General features: G+C 44.1%; 1 protein-coding gene across 1 annotated transcript in view; it reads left to right on the top strand.

Moving 5' to 3' along the window:
- Window positions 1-21,477, top strand: part of ALPK3 (alpha kinase 3) — a 185,019-nt gene that overhangs the window by 128,137 nt on the left and 35,405 nt on the right. Inside the window, exons 4-5 of the mRNA XM_089655336.1 lie at window positions 7,065-7,182; window positions 7,262-8,690. Of these exons, the coding sequence (XP_089511462.1) occupies window positions 7,065-7,182; window positions 7,262-8,690 (1,547 nt within the window). The remainder of the gene's footprint in view (window positions 1-7,064; window positions 7,183-7,261; window positions 8,691-21,477) is intronic.

Raw genomic sequence — 21,477 nt, 5'->3', positions numbered from 1 at the left:
GACATAGGGTGCTGGCAGATTACGGGCCTCCCATAGCTGCTGCCAGGCCCCTAATCTGCCATGGGCCCCTATATACCGCCTCCTCATGCTGCTGCCAAGTCCAGAGTCTGTCATGGGTCCCTGTACGGCCTCCCATTGCTGCTGTCTCCATCGCCACACTCTGCCATGTGCCACTTTCAGGTCTCCTCACACTGCTGGTGTGTTGAATTTTTTGACATAGGGTGCTGGCAGATTACGGGCCTCCTATAGCTGCTGCCAGGCCCCTAATCTGCCATGGGCCCCTATATACCGCCTCCTCATGCTGCTGCCAAGTTCAGAGTCTGTCATGGGTCCCTGTACGGCCTCCCATTGCTGCTGTCTCCATCGCCACACTCTGCCATGTGCCACTTTCAGGTCTCCTCACACTGCTGGTGTGTTGAATTTTTTGACATAGGGTGCTGGCAGATTACGGGCCTCCTATAGCTGCTGCCAGGCCCCTAATCTGCCATAAGCCCCTATATACCGCCTCCTCATGCTGCTGCCAAGTCCAGAGTCTGTCATGGGTCCCTGTACGGCCTCCCATTGCTGCTGTCTCCATCGCCACACTCTGCCATGTGCCACTTTCAGGTCTCCTCACACACTGCTGGTGTGTTGAATTTTTTGACATAGGGTGCTGGCAGATTACGGGCCTCCTATAGCTGCTGCCAGGCCCCTAATCTGCCGTAGGCCCCTATATACCGCCTCCTCATGCTGCTGCCAGGTCCAGAGTCTCTCATGGGTCCCTGTACGGCCTCCCATTGCTGCTGTCTCCATCGCCACACTCTGCCATGTGCCACTTTCAGGTCTCCTCACACTGCTGGTGTGTTCCATTTTTTGTCATAGGGTGCTGGCAGATTATGGGCCTCCCATAACTGCTGCCAGGCCCCTAATCTGCCATGGGCCCCTATACCGACTCCTCATGCTGTGACGTTGCAACAAGGTGGAATTCAACCCTACATATGTTAGACCGCCTTTACGAACAGCAAAAGGCCATCACAGATTTCCTGATGTTAAAAGCAGATAAAGGTACTCCCTGTGTAACTTAGATGTCAGCCATTGGCAGCTCATGCGTGACACCTGCGCTTGCTCAGGCCCTTTGAGGAGGCCACGCTATTCGTGAGTCGGCAGGACTATGGGATGAACGACGTCATTCCTCTGTTGCACGTCCTGGAACAAATGCTGTTAACAATGGCTGGTCAGGGTGCGGTAGACGTGGCGCACAGATCTCAACGCCACATGGCCCCTGTGGGGGCAGGACTGGAAGAAGAGGAGGAGGTAGAGGAGGACATTGGTGCTCAGGAATTATTGAGTGAAATGGGTGGTTTTTCCACTCAGCGGACAGGAGTGGAGGAGCAGGAGCATCTGGTAGAGGAGGAGGAAGAGGAGACAGAGGACCTAGACGCACCGTGGCAGTATGCTGTGGAGATGGAGGCAGGGAGTCCCTCGCATTCCTTGGCACAAATGGCCCATAGCATGCTCGGTTGCTTGCGCAGCGACAGCCGAATAATAACCATCAGACAGAGGGATGACTTTTGGCTGTCCACCTTGTTGGACCCTCGCTACCGTTCAAAAATGGTGGCCTTTTTCACACCTGCTGAGAGGGAGGCCAAAATAACGTACTATAAAAAACACCTATGTAGTCAGCTGGTCTCTGCCTGTCTGCGCCAACGTCCATCCTCAGACACTGTGGGCCCTGTGCGCTCGTGTTCCGCTGCCATGGCAGCAGGGGAGGGGTGGGGTGGTAGGAGCAGTGGCAGCTCCACCAGCAGCGGCTGCCTCAGTCTGCAGTCGATGATGAGTAGCTTTCTTCACCAGCGCAGTGAGGAAACTACTAACCAGCCGCAGCAGCAGCAGCAGCATCAGGTGGACCTGGAGCAGGACCTCAAACAACAGGCTTAGGCCTACTTGGACAGCACCCTGCCAACCGAGGTAGACAATCCCCTTGACTACTGGGCAACGAAACTTGACCTTTGGCCCCAACTAGCTGAATTTGCCCTTGAAAGGCTGTCATGCCCGGCCAGTAGCGTGGCATCGGAGCGCGTGTTTAGTGCGGCAGGAGGTATTGCAACTCCGCGGAGGACACGACTGTCCACCCAAAGTGTGGAGAGACTCACGTTTGTGAAAATGAATCAGGCGTGGATTAGTCTGGATTTCAAACCACCAGTTCCTGACACAACTGACTAAATCCGCCATGAATCATGCCCCAAACATGTGCCACTTTCAGGTCTCCTCACACTGCTGGTGTGTTCCATTTTTTGTCATAGGGTGCTGGCAGATTACGGGCCTCCCATAGCTGCTGCCAGGCCCCTAATCTGCCATGGGCCCCTATACCGCCTCCTCATGCTGCTGCCAAGTCCAGAGTCTCTCATGGGTCCCTGTACGGCCTCCCATTGCTGCTGCCTCCATCGCCACACTCTGCCATGTGCCACTTTCAGGTCTCCTCACACTGCTGGTGTGTTCCATTTTTTGTCATAGGGTGCTGGCAGATTACGGGCCTCCCATAGCTGCTGCCAGGCCCCTAATCTGCCATGGGCCCCTATACCGCCTCCTCATGCTGCTGCCAGGTCCAGAGTCTCTCATGGGTCCCTGTACGGCCTCCCATTGCTGCTGTCTCCATCGCCACACTCTGCCATGTGCCACTTTCAGGTCTCCTCACACTGCTGGTGGGTTCCATTTTTTGTCATAGGGTGCTGGCAGATTACGGGCCTCCCATAGCTGCTGCCAGGCCCGTAATCTGCCATGGGCCCCCGTACCGACTCCTCATGCTGCTGCCAGGCCCGTAATCTGTCATGGGCCACTGTTGTCGCTTGTTGGCATATTCCGCTCGTTCAGATGCTCCTTCTCCTGCTACTCCTCTTCACGGATTCCGTCAGCAGTCTTTCTTGGAATCCGTTTCCAAGAGACAACAGTTTGCGAGCACGCACCCGACGGTGCAGAAGCTGAACGTCCTCCTGTCCAAGTTGCTGCTGCCAGGCTCGTAATCTGTCATTCGCCCCTGTACCGCCTCCTCATGCTGCTGCCAGGTCCAGAGTGTGTCATGGGCCCCCGTACCGACTCCTCATGCTGCTGCCAGGCCCGTAATCTGTCATGGGCCCCTGTACCGCCTCCCCATGCTGCTGCCAGGTCCAGAGTGTGTCATGGGTCCCTGTACGGCCTCCCATTGCTGCTGCCAGGCCCGTAATCTGCCATGGGCCCCTGTACCGACTCCTCATGCTGCTGCCAGGCCCGTAATCTGTCATGGGCCCCTGTACCGCCTCCTCATGCTGCTGCCAGGTCCAGAGTGTGTCATGGGTCCCTGTACGGCCTCCCATTGCTGCTGTCTCTATCGCCACACTCTGCCATGTGCCACTTTCAGGTCTCCTCACACTGCTGGTGGTTTCCATTTTTGTCATAGGGTGCTGTATGGCCTCCCATTGCTGCTGCCTCCACCGCCACACTGTGGCTCCACACTCTGGTTTTGGCCCCGTGACTGCCCAAATGAGTGAAGTGTGCGGTGATTCTAAGATCGACGGCACTCATCTGCATGTCATACTGACTGACAGTATTATTTCTCTTCCCCAGCAGACTCCAAGGGCATTTAAATTAAAGGTACAGTGTTCTGCACTAATATTAAGTCTCTCTGAAGCCTAGAAACACCCTTTTTTAAGTTAAATTCACAGCGAATTTATTCGACTCGAATCGAATATTGTCCACGAATTCGCCGAATCAGTCGAATCGAATTTTTCATTTCTTCGCTCATCTCTAATGATAATGTCATGGAAATCAGAAGCTCATTCCCCTGAAAGATGTTTAATTTATGTTTGCTTGAAGCATTACTGCACACCTTACAGTGAAAGTGTTTTTTTCAGTGTATTATACTACGTTTTTTGAACAATAAAAATGACAAATCTATCATTTCACAACATATATGTTGTTATGCAAATGATGCTGTAAATGTATTTATTATTATTTATTTATTACAGGTACTTATATAGCGCCATCAATTTACACATATATATATTGTACATTCACATCAGTTCCTAACCCTCAAGGAGTGTACAATCTAAATACCCTAACTCACATTCATACTTACATATGCTAGGGCCAATTTAGACAGGATCCAATTAACCCACCAACATGTCTTGGGAGTGTAGGAGGAAACTGGAGTACCTGGAGGAAACCGTCACAGGCACAGGGAGAACATGCAAACTCCAGGCAGGTGGTGCCGTGGTTGGGATTCGAACCAACGACCCTAGTACTGCCAGGCAGAAACATTTAGCCACTGTGCTTTCCATATAAAGAACGATGTAATGAAAAATTAGATAACTTACATGCCAATAAACTTTAACCCATCGCCTTTCTGCTTTCCATTTTCTCCTTTGCCCTTTTTAATGCTTTAAAATGTATGACAAACTTGGCACCCAACATTGTCTAAGAGAATACATCGCAATCAGTACAGTGTTTTACCCATGACTGGTATGGGTGTCCAGTAAACCTTCAGAGAGATTGCTTCAGTTATGCAGTTACCCACATGAAGGAATAGTGTGAACAGTGCAGGGGGGCTTTCCATTATCCAGAAGCTACAGGTAACCTAGAAAACCCCCTTCCCCTTAGGGTCTGGGTAAAGGGCTGTGGATTTGTGTTGATGTCATCAGTTATACATTAGTTTGAGATGATTCTGAGATCATTCAGAACTAGAAAAGCTACAATTTCTGGGGAAATTGTGTGAAGTGTTCTTGCCTCCACCAGTAGTCTACAACTGGAGTAGGTGGAGTAACTGGGTGGCGTGGCTTGTCACTCTGCTGCCTGCTCACACACCTGGGTTCCTATGGCAACTCACTCTACAGCAAGGGCAGAGAAGAGCGGTTAAAAACAAACTGCTCCAACTTGCTCACTTCACTGGCGGTTGCCATTTCAAACAGTTGTAGTTTCAAAACTATAAATCCTACACTGAAGAGCTACATTTTAATGCATAGTATGTCTCTGAAATATTAAAAATGAAGGCACAGTCGCAATTTAGAAATTGCCCTTCTAATTTGAGGTGGCTAGAGTGGAGTTTCAATGAATGTCAATGGGCTGCGTGAGTTGCAAACAAATGGTCATATTGTGAAAACTATCAGAACTATGGCTTAGCCGTGGACATTTTTAGAGGCAGCAGGGATAGCTGAACGCTTTGATAGAAGATTTGTGTAGGTGGGCTTGAAAATGAGGGAGTGATGGCAGTTTAGAAATCATGTCCTGATTTTTCTGCTCACACTCTAGCTTCTGTCAGCTCCCACTCTAGTTTTGAACATTCCGCCATTCATTCCTATGGGACCAATTTCACCACAAAAACGGCGATATTTCGTGAACTATTCAGCGAAATGTTCCACAAAGTAATAGCACACCAATCGGGAACAATCCGCACGTTTTGGTATATTACTGTCTATGTAGTGTAAAAACTGTGGGAGGAGTTAGGGTGGTAAATTTGGCTATAATAATAAGAATATATATGTGAGATTACAGTAAGTGGTCTTGCCATGCAAGAACACTTAATTAACTGACAGATGTCCAGGGGCGGACTGACCATTTGGAAACTCGGGCACTGCCCGAGGGCCCGGGGTCAGTAGTGGGCCCCATGAGATGCCCCTGGTACCTTTTTCATAGGCTTTTTTGAGTTTGGGCAAGGACACAGGGGCCCCATGATCCCCTATTGCCCGGGGGCCCCATGAGTTGTCAGTCCGCCCCTGCAGATGTCTATGACCTTCAGTTAACCTCCTACTGCTCATTGTGTGACCTGCTTTAAGTGGGTTTTGAATTCCATAAATTTGTATAAGAATGCAACACCCCTCTGAGGTTAGCATAAGCCTGTCAACACAGGCCCTAAAATGTGCTGTCCCATTTAATTAGTGAACTTTGAATATTTAAAGTGATTGTAAAGGTTGAAGGATTCTATGCATGACAGTAAAAATCATACAGTGTGCACCTCCCCCCACTGTGCACAAGAGCCTTGTGCACAAGAGCCTCGGCTCTCCCGGGTCTCTCTCTCCTCATTGGCTGAGACACAGCAGCAGGCTCCTGCTTCTGTCAATCACAGCCAGTGAGGATGGAGCAGTGGTGGGGACGAGCTGCGCTCTCTATGTCTTATGGACATGTAGGGCCAGCTCAGGAGCGAGCGCACATGAGCACCCCCAGGGCAAGCAGCTCACTCTGGGGGCACTCGGCAGAGGGAAGGGGCCAGGAGCACCAGCAGGGGACCTGAGAAGAGGAGGATAGGGGCTGCTCAGTGCAAAACAATTACACAGAGCAGGTAGGTTTGACATGTTTGCTATTTTAATTTTTTTTAAATGAAGCTTTACAACAACTTTAAAGGATTATTTATTCTGTATGTCTATTTGGTATAATTCCCCTAAAGGCCCAATGAACTCAACTTTCTGTATTTGATATCAACTTGATTTTACAGAACACATCAAAATGTGGGGCCCAAGGCATGAGACCTGTTAATAAGAGCTCTATTATCCCTAGAAATTAACAGAGTATTCAGTGGAAAGAGCATAACTACTATTTCAGTGGTGATAGTAGGGTCACGGGGCTCTAAGGTCAGGCCAATAGCTGGTCATACTCAAGTTGCAGAAGTTGTTGAATGCATGTGTGATGATATAGGGAAATGCAAAAGCATGGCACACATGTACTGTAAATCTTCTGCAAGCACCATTTTGCCTGATCACAGGTCCACTGCTTTATCATCATTAATATTATAATCATTATTGTCATTGTATGCCAATATTAATAGAGTGGAAAGAACATACAATCTTACTAGATAGATTTGTGGTGGTAACAGTTATATTCAGCTGAACCACTGGTTGAGCAAAACATGGAATAGATTGTTGCTATTATTCCTTTTTGTGCACAACTGTGGTGTATTTAGCTTGACAAAAAATGTGGTGGTAATGACAAAGACAGGGTGATAGCTTGATGATTTCCATTAATGTGCTTAACCTTGATCCATTTACCTGTTATACATTTATAATGCAATTTTAAAACTGCTTTATTCTATATGATAATATTGTACATTCATTTTCCTATAGGATACCCGGAGCCAGAGGTTACGTGGTACAAAGATGATGAAGAAATGGATAGATATTGTGGTATGCCAAAATATGAAATATTCCGTAATGGAAAGCGGCATACCTTACAAATTTACAAGTGAGTCTTTAATGCAGTTTTATTGGCCTAAATGTTCCATTTATTGCTTAGGTCTAATCACAGCAAATCTATGTTTTAGGTGCAGTGAAGAAGATGCAGCAATTTATCAAGCATCAGCAAGAAATAACAAGGGTATTGTTTCCTGTTCAGGAGTACTGGAAGTTGGAACAATGACTGAATACAAAATCCACCAAAGATGGTTTGCAAAACTCAAGAGAAAAGCAGAAGCCAAAATGCGTGAGATTGAGCAGAGTAGGAGGAGGGTAAAGGAGAACTTTGAGGAGGGTGAAAGACTGAGGGCTTTGAGTCCTGAAAGGATTCAGAGAAAGCGAAGGTTCTCATCTGAAAAGAAAGATGATGCTTTAGCTTCATTAGAAGATAAAGAGGAATTAATTAAGGTTCATATTCCTGATCCAAACTCCAGGCTACAAGAAGAAATAACAGAGACAGTGGAGCAACCACAAACTGTAGTCAATGGCTTTGCTGAAATGGACTCTAAACCAAAAGAAGAGATAACCACCAATGGTTATGCTCTACCTGAAAATATTGAAGAAAATGGAAAAGGATTCCTTGCTTATGTCTACGAAACAGTAGAAGTTATAACAAAAAAACAAGCCTCAAAAGAGTCCTATGCAAAAAAGAAGAAAAAAGAAGAAGAACCCCCTTTACCCATACCAGACTCCAATAAAGAGGAAGCGATACAAGGAAGTCCAAAGAAAGTGGAAGGTATAAGTCCTGCTCCAAGAAGGTCTCGATTTGGTAAAGATGCTTCTAAATCTCCAGTGGAAGAAAAAATGGAGGTGGAAATATCTCCTGTGACATCAAATAAAAGGTTTGCACCTTCCACTGCCCCTAATAAAACAGAAAAATCTGTAGTAGCAAAACATACCATGAAACTAAAAGATGGTGTTGTGCCCCATAGCAGAGCAGTAGAATCCTCCATTCCAAAACCAGCTAATTTGCAAACTCAGGGAGACATCAAGTTTTCCTTAAAAGAAATGTATTTTGATGACTTACCACAACATACAAAAGAAGAAAAGAGTCCATTAGCACTCTTAAGAGACAAGAAAACAAAGGGTGACATGCAAGCTTCTAGTGTAACTCATGCAAAACTAACAACTGAAGGACAAATCAAAGAAACACCAAAAGTTGCCCCAAGACGGTCAAAAGAACAAAGAGAATTGTCTGTTGGACGAAAAACTTCACCAATAACAAGTAAAAAGTCTGAAGCTCCTGTACATGGACAAGTCTCAAACTTAAGCCAGACATTGCTAGAAGTTAGGCCAAAATCTGAACCGACAAAGCTAGCTGTTGTAGAAAGAAACACTAATTCTTCTGTCTCAGTCCCAGTAGGTCTTATCACTGAGCAAAAAGTAAAAGCAGTAAAATCAACAGAAAAGGTTCTCTCAGTAAAGGTACCTGACAAGGTATCCTCTTATGTAACATCAGCACCACAAAAGGAGCAACCATTAGAGGACAACAAGATACCCTCAGTTGATCCCAAAGAAGTAAGTTTATTTTCTTGTTCACTTGTTTCATACAAATTTTTGTTTCCATCTTCACTAAGATGCTTTGGAATGTACCTATGTATAGCCAATATCCTCATATGTTTGGAAAGAGAATTGCAGCTGATGCAATTACTATGTTTCCGACAACAATGTTCAAAGCTTCTTGTTCCTCTTTTGTGTAAAAAACCTTATGGCTCAGCTGTCACATAAAATCTGGAAGTATTCACATCACATGGTACGCTGATGTAACTGTGATATAAGACTGATTGCTTTTCACATGCAACTGTTTGCCAATATTACATAGCTTTTATGATTAATTGTGATGTTGTACAAGTTAAATAATAAGTAACTAAGGAAAGTGGTGAAGACAGACATTTCAAATTCTGCCTTTTCGAGCAGTGGGTTTTATGATCACATTATTCATTTGCTGGTGCAACAATTTGTTTTCTTCTTAAAGCAACTCTGTTCCAGTGTAAAAAAAAAAATCACCTCTACCTTATAATAACAAGACTTTTAAACTTACCTTAATGGCAGGCAGTGTGTTAATCTTTGCTCTCTTGAAGTGCTACAAGCACTGCTGTTTTCCAACACTTCTGGGTTTGTCACCGGCCTGAACCCTTTCTAAGCGTTGTGGTGAGGGGCATATTTACCACAAAGCGAACAAGGCACTTGCCCAGGGCGACATTCTTCAAGGGGGCAGCATCTCCCCTCAGAATAAGGGATGAAAGAAGGGACATGCGCACCATGGGAACCAGGTCGGGTCTAAGAGAGGCTGCTTGATCATGTATGTAGAGCCTGACTCTACTTCCCAGGGATGTCCGGAGCTGTGAAGATGAGTGTCTCTCTATTGCCGGGGGGGGGGGGTAGTGGAAGGCTCTCCCGGGGGTGGGGGGCAGCGGTGTTGTTGGAAGGGAGAAGGGGAGGGTTGTGTTGGTCAGTGTCCGTGGGGGCAGATGATTTTTGTGTTGCCTAGGGCAGCACAAAATCTAAATACACCACTGGTTGAGGTCCTTTCCACCATCCACAATGGCATTACAAAACACAGTAGTGACATTGAGGCTGACAGAAAGAACCACAGTGCTCTGCAGAGGATCATTTGGACAGGACACATTTTCATGAAATGAGTGAATCCTATGTCTAGTATGCATTTGGCACATTTTGTCTCCAATAACAGTATTTATTGGGTAATGCACTATGTTTTTGCTCCCTCTTGTTTTTCTTTTGTTGTTTGTTAGTTAGACTGCCCGGTCTAAAGAGGGCTACACTGGTATAGCACGTTTGTTTATGTCAAGAACTTGATGATAACCCTGCATTGACACTACTCTCGGCCCCAACACCTCCTTAGCACTTTTTGGTGGCATAATTGCCCTTTCATCTTTTTGTTTGAAGATCTGTATAGCCCAGGGGTGGGCAACTGTGGCCTTCCAGCTGTTGTAGAATTACAAGTCCCATGAGGCTTTGCAAAACTTACAGTTACAAGCATGACTCCCAAAGGCAGAGGCATGATGGGACTTGTAGTTCACAAACAGCTGGAGGGCCACAGTTGCCCACCCCTGGTATAGCCCATAGGTCAAATACAGCCTTCCCCTTTCAAGGGGTCATAAACTTCCCCTTAAGAAATAATAGACATTGGCAACACCGCTCTCCCTGGTGCTGTCACAGTCATCACGCTGTTTCAAGAAGTGAGGCGAACACTAGGGAGAGCGTTGCTGCCAATGTACTATTTTTTCATAAGGCGAAATACAGAGCCTTTGTGCCACTGTGCACCAGATCAGTGCACTTTGAAATGTGAGTTTTAACTTGTTTTAATAAAGTGATTGGTTATTCACAGAAAGCACTATGATGGCATTTTATTTATTTTGAGCAAAATATCTGGTGGTTTGGAAGAAGGTGGAATTGAGAGCCATTTACTTCAAAGGAGAGGTAGGCAATATATCCTTCCTGAGGGTATATCAGAGGTGGTTGAAGACAATTGAAAATACAGCTGAAAATTGGAAAATCTGGCACTGACATGTCTGATGATAAAATAGTTCAAGGTTTATTCTGTATCCATCAAGACATAAAAGTATCCATCAGATAAAATAATTTACGCATAATGATGTCACATGTCCCAGAAGACTACAGGGAGGGAGGGGGAAGGACAACTTCCGCTTCCCACTGTCTAGGTGATTGCAGCAGAAGTGGGAGTGGGTACCTGTCAAATTCGGGTACCCGCTCCCCAAAGGTGCCAATCCTTAATGGGGAACGGGGGACAAAGGCTTAAAGCGGAATTCCCCTTTTGGGTGGAGTTCCTCTTTAAGCACCACTATCCTAAAGAAAAATACATTCTGAGATCTGTATGCAGTTAGTACATACACCTTTTTTTATTTCATATGTTTTTTTTCAGATATTTCATATTTTACTAATATTAAATGCTGTCAAGTAATGGTTGCTCCTGGCCACCATATAGTGTTTCTTAAAAATTATGTGTCTTAATTCTTCGCAACAGAGTGCATCCATCAACCTTTTTACTGGTTGTCTTTTTCTCATATAACTTTTCCAAGCATGACTGTCTTTTATAGTGAATTTGTTCTTCTCCTATTATGTGCAAAAAAAAAAAGAAAAGAAAATGTAGGTTTAGTTATCTGGGTTTCTAGTGTAAGGTTGGGTTGATTTATTGAAGCATCCATTTGTTTGTCGTCCTTGTTGTCCATGATATTCTAATATTCTAATATTCAGAGAATGTGGTGCTACAGAAAGCAGTCAGAGACTGCAGACAACATGCAGTAGGAGATGGTCAATCACTATGGGGCATGGTACAAGATATAATACAAAATATATGCCGTGCTACTAAAGTGATCAATAAATAAAGGACAAATATATAGAAAGGAAACAATCTAGCATATAATAAAAGTCCATACAAAATAATATCTCCGACAATCGTGTTGTAATCTTCCAAATAATAGTGCTCTTTACTTAGGAAAACATCCATAGGATCCTTTCGTCACAGCACACATTAGTGCTGTGCAATAAGTGTGACTCTCAGAAATAGAGAAGTCAAAGCACACTTAAATGATGATTGTATATTCAAAAGCCTCCCTCTCGTGGGCATTCAATGTTGCTCTGCTTCACATATACTTAATAATGCTCAGAAAAGATAGAAAGGAAAGAGCAAGGATGCTAACATAGTGTGAATCCGTAGGCAAGTTTTATTTAAAAATTGTTAAAAGCACTCACATTCTTGTAGAAATGATCCAGCATAGTATGAAACAATCCCGGGATTGTGATAGCGGCCGCACATGCGTGGTGACATCATGATTTTCCATTTTGCCCTAAGTACGTTTCGTCATAAATTACGTCATCAGGGGCACAGGAATATCTCTTGACACCAGCGCCTTAAGTAGACACACTAATTACACCAGATCATGGCACACAGGTGATTTATCACATAATCCATTATTAGTAATATAATCATTACAACAAACGCAATCTAGAGGAAAAAATACTAAATAACAATAAAAACATCACGATGGGCACCATCCTGTGTGAAACGTAGCGAAGCCCCCACAGGACATGCACCATCATCTGGTGAATAAATATATGGCCACAATCACAAATATCTACTAGCGCCACCTAGAGAAAAAAAAAATATAATGACATTAGAAATATCACAATGGGCGCCATCCTGTGGAAGATGCCATCGTATCTATGGGATTCCAAACAGACTAACAATATACTGAAACAAGTCCAACGCGGGGAGGGTCTTCTGCTGGGAACAGCGGATGTCTCTTCCCTGTATACCTATATTCCCCATGTTTAAGGTTTTGAAGCAGTGGAATACTTCCTTAATCAGGATGTCTCTTCCATAGATACAAAAAGACATACATTATGGACCTGTTAACATTTGCTACCACTCATAACTATTTTTGGTTTGCAGGTAGGTATTATCTACAAAATAGGGGCATAGCAATGGGGGGCTAAGTTTGCCCCCAGCCTGGTCAATTTGTTTATGGCTAGGTGGGAGGAGGATGTTGTTTATGTCACTTCCAGACCTTTGTGTTCTTTTTGGTTAGCAGTGGTTTTCACCTTGAAACTCTCCTTTGGATGCCATTTTTGTCCTGTCTATTTCTTATTGTTGGATCATGAATGCTGAGCTTAACTGAGGCAAGTGAGGCCTGCAGTTCTTTAGATATTGTTCTGGGTTCTTTTATGACCTCCTGAATGAGTCGTTGTTGCAGATATGGAGTAATTTAGGATTGGCTGGCCACTCCTGGGAAAGTTCACTACTGTTCCAAGTTTTCTCCGTTTGTGAATAATGGCTCTCACCGTCATTCACCGGAGTCCCAAAGTCTTAGAGCTAGCTTTGTAACCCTTTCCAGACTAATACATGTCAATTACTTTGATTCTCATCTGTTCTTGAATGCTATTAGATTATGGCATGACATGTTGCTTTTTGAGATCTTTTAGCGTGCTTCACTTTCTCAGACAGCTTCTATTTAAGTGATTTCTTGATTCAAAAGGTCTAGCAAAAATCAGGTCTGGGTGTGGCAAGTAAAATTTAACTTGGCTTTCCGAAAAATGTGGCTAATCACAGTTTATACATGATTTAGTAAGGGGGGGGGGCAATTAGTTTTTCACATAGACAGGTTTGGACAGCTTTTTTTTCTTAATAAAGGCAAATCATTTAAAAGCTGCATTTTGTATTTACTGGGCTTATCTTTGTGTCATATTAAAATTTGTTGCATGATCTAAATAATTGAAATGTAACAAATATACAAAAAACCTTCAGCTGCCAATTTATACTCCAGGGTATTGGAAACATCTTAATATACTATGTTGAACGTAGGAGTAATGGTAGTATGAGTAACAGTAGTGGTAGCCATACATTAATAAAAAATTCCTTGCATGTAAATGTAACTGGCTCTTCAAGCATTGAAAGCATTATGACAAGTAGTTTTTCTGTGAAAAGTGAAGTTCTTCTAACAATACAAAGTGAAAATGATGTAGATATTTCAATATAAAGATTTATAAATGCAGTTTTTCTTTATTCTTAAGTTAGTTTCTGTAATCTTCCCTGTATGGTAATGATTAGCATTTCACATCTATGCTGACAGATATGACAAGCCTGTAGGTTAGGTCCCCAAAATACTTCTACATGCCAAACATTAAAAGTCATGTAAGTGGACTCTATCCATCTCTTGGAGTGATCACTAGGCTCATACCAGATCAAACAGAAATGCATTTGAAATAGAGCAGGTGGTACTGTGCTTCATCTTTTGCTTTCTGCTGCACTGGTTTTCCTTGTGTCCTCCAACACTTTCCATAAACATGTCCAAGGTCAAGAAGATATAGTGTCTCATGTTTGTATGGGACACCTATAAATTATATGTAAGGCTACTTTTGGGGTAAGAGCTCCTTTAGTGCAACTTTAGCCTGACCCTATTTTGTGTGTTAATAAGAACTCTTTGCAACTTTTCATCTCCCTAAAAGATCCAGACATGCAAAATATTATTGCACATCCAGACATGCAAAGTTTTTTTAAGTATTTTATATTATTGTAAATTCATACATTCAGTTATTATTCGTCAGAACCACAACGTACTGTATAATGAAATCTTCCAGACATGTACAGTATACCTTAAAATACAAATTATAATACATATTACAACAAAAAGAAGACATTAACCCCTTCTTGCCCAGTCCCAGTGACCCTTCAACTGGGTTTTTATGCTAGAGGAAGGGATGTACTTCCCAAACATGTGATCAATGTCACATGGCTGATGACGGGGTCCTGCGAGACTCTGAAATGTTGCCTTGCTGTAACTATCTGATGGTTTATTAAAACCTTTGGACCCATATTGGTGATCCTCGGTGTGCTGGTGACATTTTTTCCTTCCTCAATGTCATTGGCTGTCACGGTGGTCACATGATTGTGAGTCCATGCTGCCAACTCCTGATCCTAACCAGAGACCAGGAGCTGTCTGTGACAACAGGATAACTTTGCAGGGAATGTCCAGTGAGCATGCTCTGAATCTTTATCAGCATACCATTGTATATACAGTATAAATTATAATCTACTGATATCTCCTACATAGCATCACTCAGACTGCGAGAGGGAGAACCAGACAATTGATGTCACAGTTACCTTTTCTGGGATCCAGAGCTATAGGTCTCCCCTCCAGTACATGGTCACTTTGACTTCCGGGTTTCACCCAGAGTACCATCGTCATGGCCAATTAGGTCACAGTTCTCCTGATTGGTGCCACATTCGATCAGGAAAAAACTATCTTGATTGCTCTGCTTTAAATTGCAAAGCCCCCCCCTCTCTACAGTACTTACCAGTGCACCCCAGAGCATCCTGTGCCACCTATTGACCCCAGTGTACCTCTGTGTGCCACATGACCCCACTCTGGGAAAAGTGAGTGCAACTGCACTTGCAAAGTACACTGTCTATTTACCTTTGATAAATCAACCCCACATCTGTTCAGTCTTGTCTCTGTGAAAATGGATTCTTTGCTAAGGCCAAAAAAATAGCTCTTTGAACACGCACAGGTGCCTTTTATTGAGCTATATAGTTTCTAAAGATGGTCTTTCCATGAACCCTAAGAAAGTAGCCTTTGTCTCCAACTGGCCCCTGCCCTGAGGGTCCAAAGTACACAGCACTTTCTAGGTTCATTTACAACTACATTGTTCTTGTTGCTCCTAATACCCACAAAGATGCTAATCCCGTGAATTGTCCTGCTGATGAAATTGAAGTCTCCTTATGTGTCTTGAAGTGAGCCTTTCTTTCTGTTCCTGTCTAACAAGGCAAAAAATTACTAAAACTTTCTGCTTCTGCTCCGAGGTCCATGTGTCATCCATGGAAGTTTTTGCCATATAATTTCATTATCTCACAGTACAGGATCTGTGTTTCATTCTTTAAAAAAATATCCCAATGCCTATTATGTCAAATTCCTATCTCTGCTTTCCACCCCCATGTGCGCCTACTTCAATGTCTTGGCCACAGGCACTAGCACACCCAGGGAATCCTTATTGGCCTATGTCACTGTCCTCCCAAAGGAAGGGAAAGATCATACCCTTCCCAATAACTACAGACCAATTTCCCTCCTGAACACTGACATTAAGATTCTGGTCAGGATTTTGGCAAATTGCTAAGAACCTGTCCTGCCAGCGGTGATCCACCCTGATCAGTTAGGGTTCATCACTGGTCGGCAAGCCGCGGACAACTCTAACAGGGCCATCCAGATCACTCATTGGGCACAAATGAGTGCTGACCATCCACCCTGTCTACTGCTTTCCACCAATGCCGAAAAGGCGTTTGACAGGGTGGACTGCATATACCTCCACATAGTTCTCAACAGGCTTAGGTTAGGCCCACATATGCTTCTTTGGGTTACGACCCTATGTAACTCCTCAAAGGCGCAGGTTAAAGTAGATGGGACTCTCTTGCGATCGTTTCCCATTAAAAACGGGATGTGGCAGGGGTGACCTTTATCCCCGCTTATAATTTGATCTCACCCTTGAACTCCTCCTTAATAGAATTCGCTTGAAACCGAATATTAAGGGAGTCCGTATTGGCACTGTGGAGTATAAGCTCTCTGTATATGTGGATGATGTATTGTTCTATGTGAAAGACCCCAAATCTATCTCTCAACCCCCCACCTCACCCCCTCGGTCTCCGCCCGAATCACACACCTGTTGAGCGACATATCAGACTGGATGTCGCTCCACTTCCTTAAACTGAACCTCTCCAAAACCGAGTTTCTTTTCTTCCCTCCAGCCCGGACACCACCCCCCATTGACTTCTCCATCATGTCCAACAACGCCACCATCAAACCCGCCCCGCAGGCCAGAATACTTGGTGTCATTTTGGACTCCAACCTATCCTTCCAGCCCCAAGTCCACTCTTTAACAAACTCGTGCAGACTCCACCTCCGCAACATCGCCAAAATCCGCACGTTCCTAACTCCAGAAACCACTAAACAGCTCATCCACTCCCTCATCATATCACGACTCGACTACTGCAACTCCCTCCTCACTGGCCTGCCTCGCCGCTGGCTATCCCCGCTTCAGTCCATCCTGAATACGGCTGCCAGACTCATTCACCTTTCCAACCGCTCCGTTTCCGCCACCCCCTCTGCCAATCCCTCCACTGGCTTCCGATTGCGCAACAGATCAAATTCAAAATCCTAATGCTGACGTACAAAGCTGTCCACCATACTGCCCCGAACTACATCACTGACCTAATATCCAAGTACCGCCCAGCACGCACACTCCGCTCCTCACAAGACCTCCTTCTCTCTAGTTCCCTGGTCTCCTCCTCCCATGCCCGCCTCCAGGACTTCTCCAGGGTGTCACCCATCCTCTGGAACTCCCTGCCCCAACCCATCAGATTATCACCTACTCTCCTCTCCTTTAGGCGCACCCTGAAAACCCATCTCTTCAGGGAAGCCTACCCCGCCCCCTGCTAACTTGCCGACCGCCTCCACTCTTCCTACCACTCCATCCCCCACAGCTATCTCCTCCTGTGCCACCATCCCCTCCCTCCTAGATTGTAAGCTCGAAAGAGCAGGGCCCTCAATCCCCTCATGTTTTGCATTGTATTGGTATTGTTCTGTCACATGTTCTGTTCCCCTCTGTAATGTACAGCGCTGAGCGAACTATTGGCGCTTTATAAATACTGTATAATAATAATAATAATAATAATAATATCCCTCCCTAACATAATGGGCGAATTACAGGGGGTTTCATCAACTCTCTAACGTCACAATAAACTATACCAAATCTGATATACTGCCATTTTCCATCCCTGATGGCATACAGTTGCAAGCTTCATTCTCATTTACCTGGTGCCAGAACTCCTTAAAATACTTGGGTATCCACCTTTCAGCTCATTGTTCTCAACTATACTCCTGTAATTATGCCCCATTGCTTAACACTATACAAACAGACCTTACCACTTGGGACTGCGCCTCATTCTCCCGGATGGGCTGCGTAAATATATTGAAAATGAACATCCTGCCTAGGATTCTCTTTTATCTACAAATGGTACCTATATCTTTGCCCAGGTCCTTCTTCTCAATCCTCAATAGCCTTTTCATAGGCTTTGTTTGGAATAAGCCCTGCCCTCGTCTGGCATTTTAGATTTTGAAGCGCCCTAAATGAGTGGGTGGTCTGGGTATCCCAGCCATTTGCTGCTATTATGAGGTCATGGCACTACAGAGGATATTAGATTGGCACCATTAAGTTAAGGATAAACTCTGGGTTCTTCTGGGTTCTTCTGGAGAGGTTTTTGGCCGGCTGTAACTTGTCTCATGCCCCATGTCTAACTGTTCATTCAGAGGGCTTGCTGCATCCACCTCTCCCACTACTACCCATGCCTTGACTCTCTGAGATGTGGTAAACAGACAAGGGCAATTGTCACCCCCGGTCTCCCCTCTTGCCCCTTTAGGGTGTTTCCGCTGGTTTGAACCATGAGAACAACTCTCCTTCTTCAGGTCGTGGGCGGTGGATGGGGAGATGCGATGTGGTAGGTTAGTGTAGGAACAAGGTCTACTTTCCCTGGATGTGCTACGGGAGCAGTATGGGCGTTTCCCAATGGATAGTTGGCGCTATAGACAGCTTCATAATTTTGTTCATAACCAGTCCCCCAAAATTCGCCCTCCTTCTACCATGACGCAATGTGAGAAACTTTGCATTGGGAATGCCCCAGATCTTTATTCCCTTTTGGTGTTGTACAAACTGCTCCAGTCGGAGGATTCGGCTGGGGAACCCTTGTTCATATGGGAATGGAAGAGAGAGCTGCAGCATCACTTCTCAGTCTCTCAACTTGACCATCTATAACACTTAACCCATACCAGCTGAAGAGGTGTTTGTAAGGCCTTGTCCATATGTGCCCTGTGACCCCAGTGCACCCAACCTCATATAGTTACTCTTAGTGTGTCTATGTGATGCCTGGGTCTCCGTGCAGTCTCCAGCATTTGTCGGGTCTGCTGGAACCTGGACAGTGAAAAATAATCTCTGCTGCAGTGCAGATATGTTTACAGTAAATTTCACGAGGGAGTGCGAGACGACACCATCAGCATGCTGTTGCTTCATCTTTGCCAAGAAGCAGGCTGGGGTTGTGTTTTTGAGCAAACTATAAAGCTACTGCAGTATCTGTTGAGAATCTGACTGTGCTGATTGACAATGGTGTCTAGATGACTTGTTTGACTTGACAGAAAATAAAATCCTATGGGTGGGAAAAACAGTTCCTATATATGTAATACAGTGAAATATTTAAGTTCTTTTGTGGAGTTCAACTTTAAATAGAGAACACACTTAATAGTTACTATAAGTAAAGTGGAGCAGAGAAGTGAATAGATGTTTTAAACAAGAACATACCTGAAATGGTATTCTCACCTGGCTGCATATTTGTGTAGCTACTTTTTGTTAAACAATGTCTTTAATAATGTACAAGACAATCCCCATGCTGGAGTTGTAAGGATTCCTTACACTTTTGTGATTGACAATCCCTGCTGACAAGTGGGACAGGCAGGCAAAATGTAAAAGAGAGTTCTAACGCAATGTCAGAAGACTGTTAGGAGGCAGGTTACACCTATTCTCAGGGACAACTTCTTTTGAACAGATTTTCAGATGAGTGAAAATACAGTGAATACAGATACTAGAGGTAGAATCTGCAGATTTTGTAAGTACACTATAGGGGATATTCAATCAAACTGGTGCACTCAGAATCTGGTGCAGCTGTGCATGGTGCTAGTTTGTTCAATTAAGCTTTGACAGTAAACCCTGGATGCTGATTGGTTCCTACGCAGAACTGCACCAGATTTTGCACTATGCAGTTTTGGTAAATAACCCCCTATAGCATCAGTCATTAAATGGAGGACAGTGGTCCGAACACAGACCGAGCAACGCTCCTGTCTGGACCATCAGTCCGCCAGTTTAAAATGCCAGATCCCCGCTGCTCAGCAGTCATTGGTTTCTGGGACCACGGGCTTCCCAGCAACCAATGAGGTAGCATGTGCTCCCTGCCCTCAGCTGCTCGCTATCGATTCCCGGCTCCCGATGCCTTGTCCTTGCCTGCCCGCAAGTTATAGTCACGTGTGTGCCACACCACGCCCCCTTCAGCAAGGCTCTTGGCACAGCTCCTGCAGCTTGCTATCTCTGCTGTCTCCAGCTCCTTGCCTGCCTTCAAGGTATGCAATGTGTGTACTTCAGAGAATTACAGAGGCATGCTGATGGACACTTTGTTAGGGGGCACGCTGATGGACACTTTATGTTAAGGGGCACACTGAGGGGCACATTTTATGCCCACACATTTTACAAAATGTGCCCATCAGCGTGCCTCTTAACATAAAATATGTTCATCAGCGTGACCCATAACATAAAATCAGCGTGTCCCCTAACATAAAGTGTCCATCAGCATGTCCTTTAGCATAACATATGTTCATCAGCGTGCCCCTTAACATAAAATGTGTCCATCAGTGTACCCCCTAACATAAAGTGTCCATAAAATAGGGGGCACACTTATGGGCATTTTATGTTAAGGGAAACTGTGATGGGTGCATATTGTGGAAAGGGGCACTCTGATGGGCACACATGATGTAAAGGGGTACGCTGATGGGGAAATATGATGGAAAGGGGCACTTTGATTGGGTCAACTGATGTAAATGGGGCACTCTGATGAGGAAAATTGATGTGATGGGTACACCTGATGTAAGTGGGCACTCTGACAGGAATACCTGATGTAAATGGCACTGTTATGGGGACATCTGGAGTAAAGGAGCAATCTGATTGCAACATCTAATGTAAGGAGGCACTCTGATGGGAACACCCTATGTAGGGGTCACTGTGATTGGGAAACCTTATATAATGGGGCACTCTGATGGGAACAAATGATGTAAGGGAGCATACTGATGGGTGACACCACAGATTAGGGGGCACTATGACAGGAATACCTGATATAAGGTGGCACTCTGATAGGAACACATTACATAATGGGGCACTCTGATGGGGACACCTGCTATAAGTTGTACAAATTGTACATTTCTTATTTTTTGATAGGCATACAGTGACTAAAATCTTTCTGAGTCATAGCACAAACTTGAGATTCGGACCTTGGCCAGAAGAAAATTTTAGTTACCGGAACTCCTTGAATTTTAATTCAATACCCCTGCCGTACAGGTTCTCTTTACCCCTTTCACTGCCATGACCCGTCAAACCTCTGGTAGCTGAACCAGTTTTTAACATGTATTAGTAAAAAGCACATAACAAACATGAAAGATAATTGAATAATCTGCTTCTAAATAAAAGGATAACACTGTGTCAACAATTAACAAATAACAAATCTAATTCACAATTAGAAATAGAATTAAATCTAAAATTCACAAGTTTTGAAAAACCACGAATAATGAAGATAAAAAAATAAATAAATTGGTGAGGTTTTTTTTCTAAGTACCAATTATATAAAATCCATATTTGAAGAGATTGGAAGAACAAAAATCAATAAGCTAATTATTTTTATTTAAAGTAAATGTGCAATATTTCATAATGTCATATTTTTCTTGCTATCAGCAAGGCTTTGTTTCCTACTTTACTTTAATGCACTTGGTGCTCTAAAAAGTCATGAAAAAACAAAGAGATAGTGCTGGGGTGTCATTAGAAAGGCGAGCATGCATTTCAAACAGAAAACACATAATATCATGAAAGAACACTGTAATACATGTTTATTTGTAAAACAATATAAAACCTAAATAAAACATCAAATGGTTCAGAAAGTTATATCAAACATTATTTTCTAAAATTAAAA

Source organism: Staurois parvus, unplaced genomic scaffold, assembly GCF_062004578.1.
Source record: "Staurois parvus isolate SC_StPar_1 unplaced genomic scaffold, SC_StPar_1.0 ptg000832l, whole genome shotgun sequence".
NCBI classification, from domain to species: domain Eukaryota; kingdom Metazoa; phylum Chordata; class Amphibia; order Anura; family Ranidae; genus Staurois; species Staurois parvus.
This window is presented reverse-complemented; position numbering and strand designations above follow the sequence as displayed.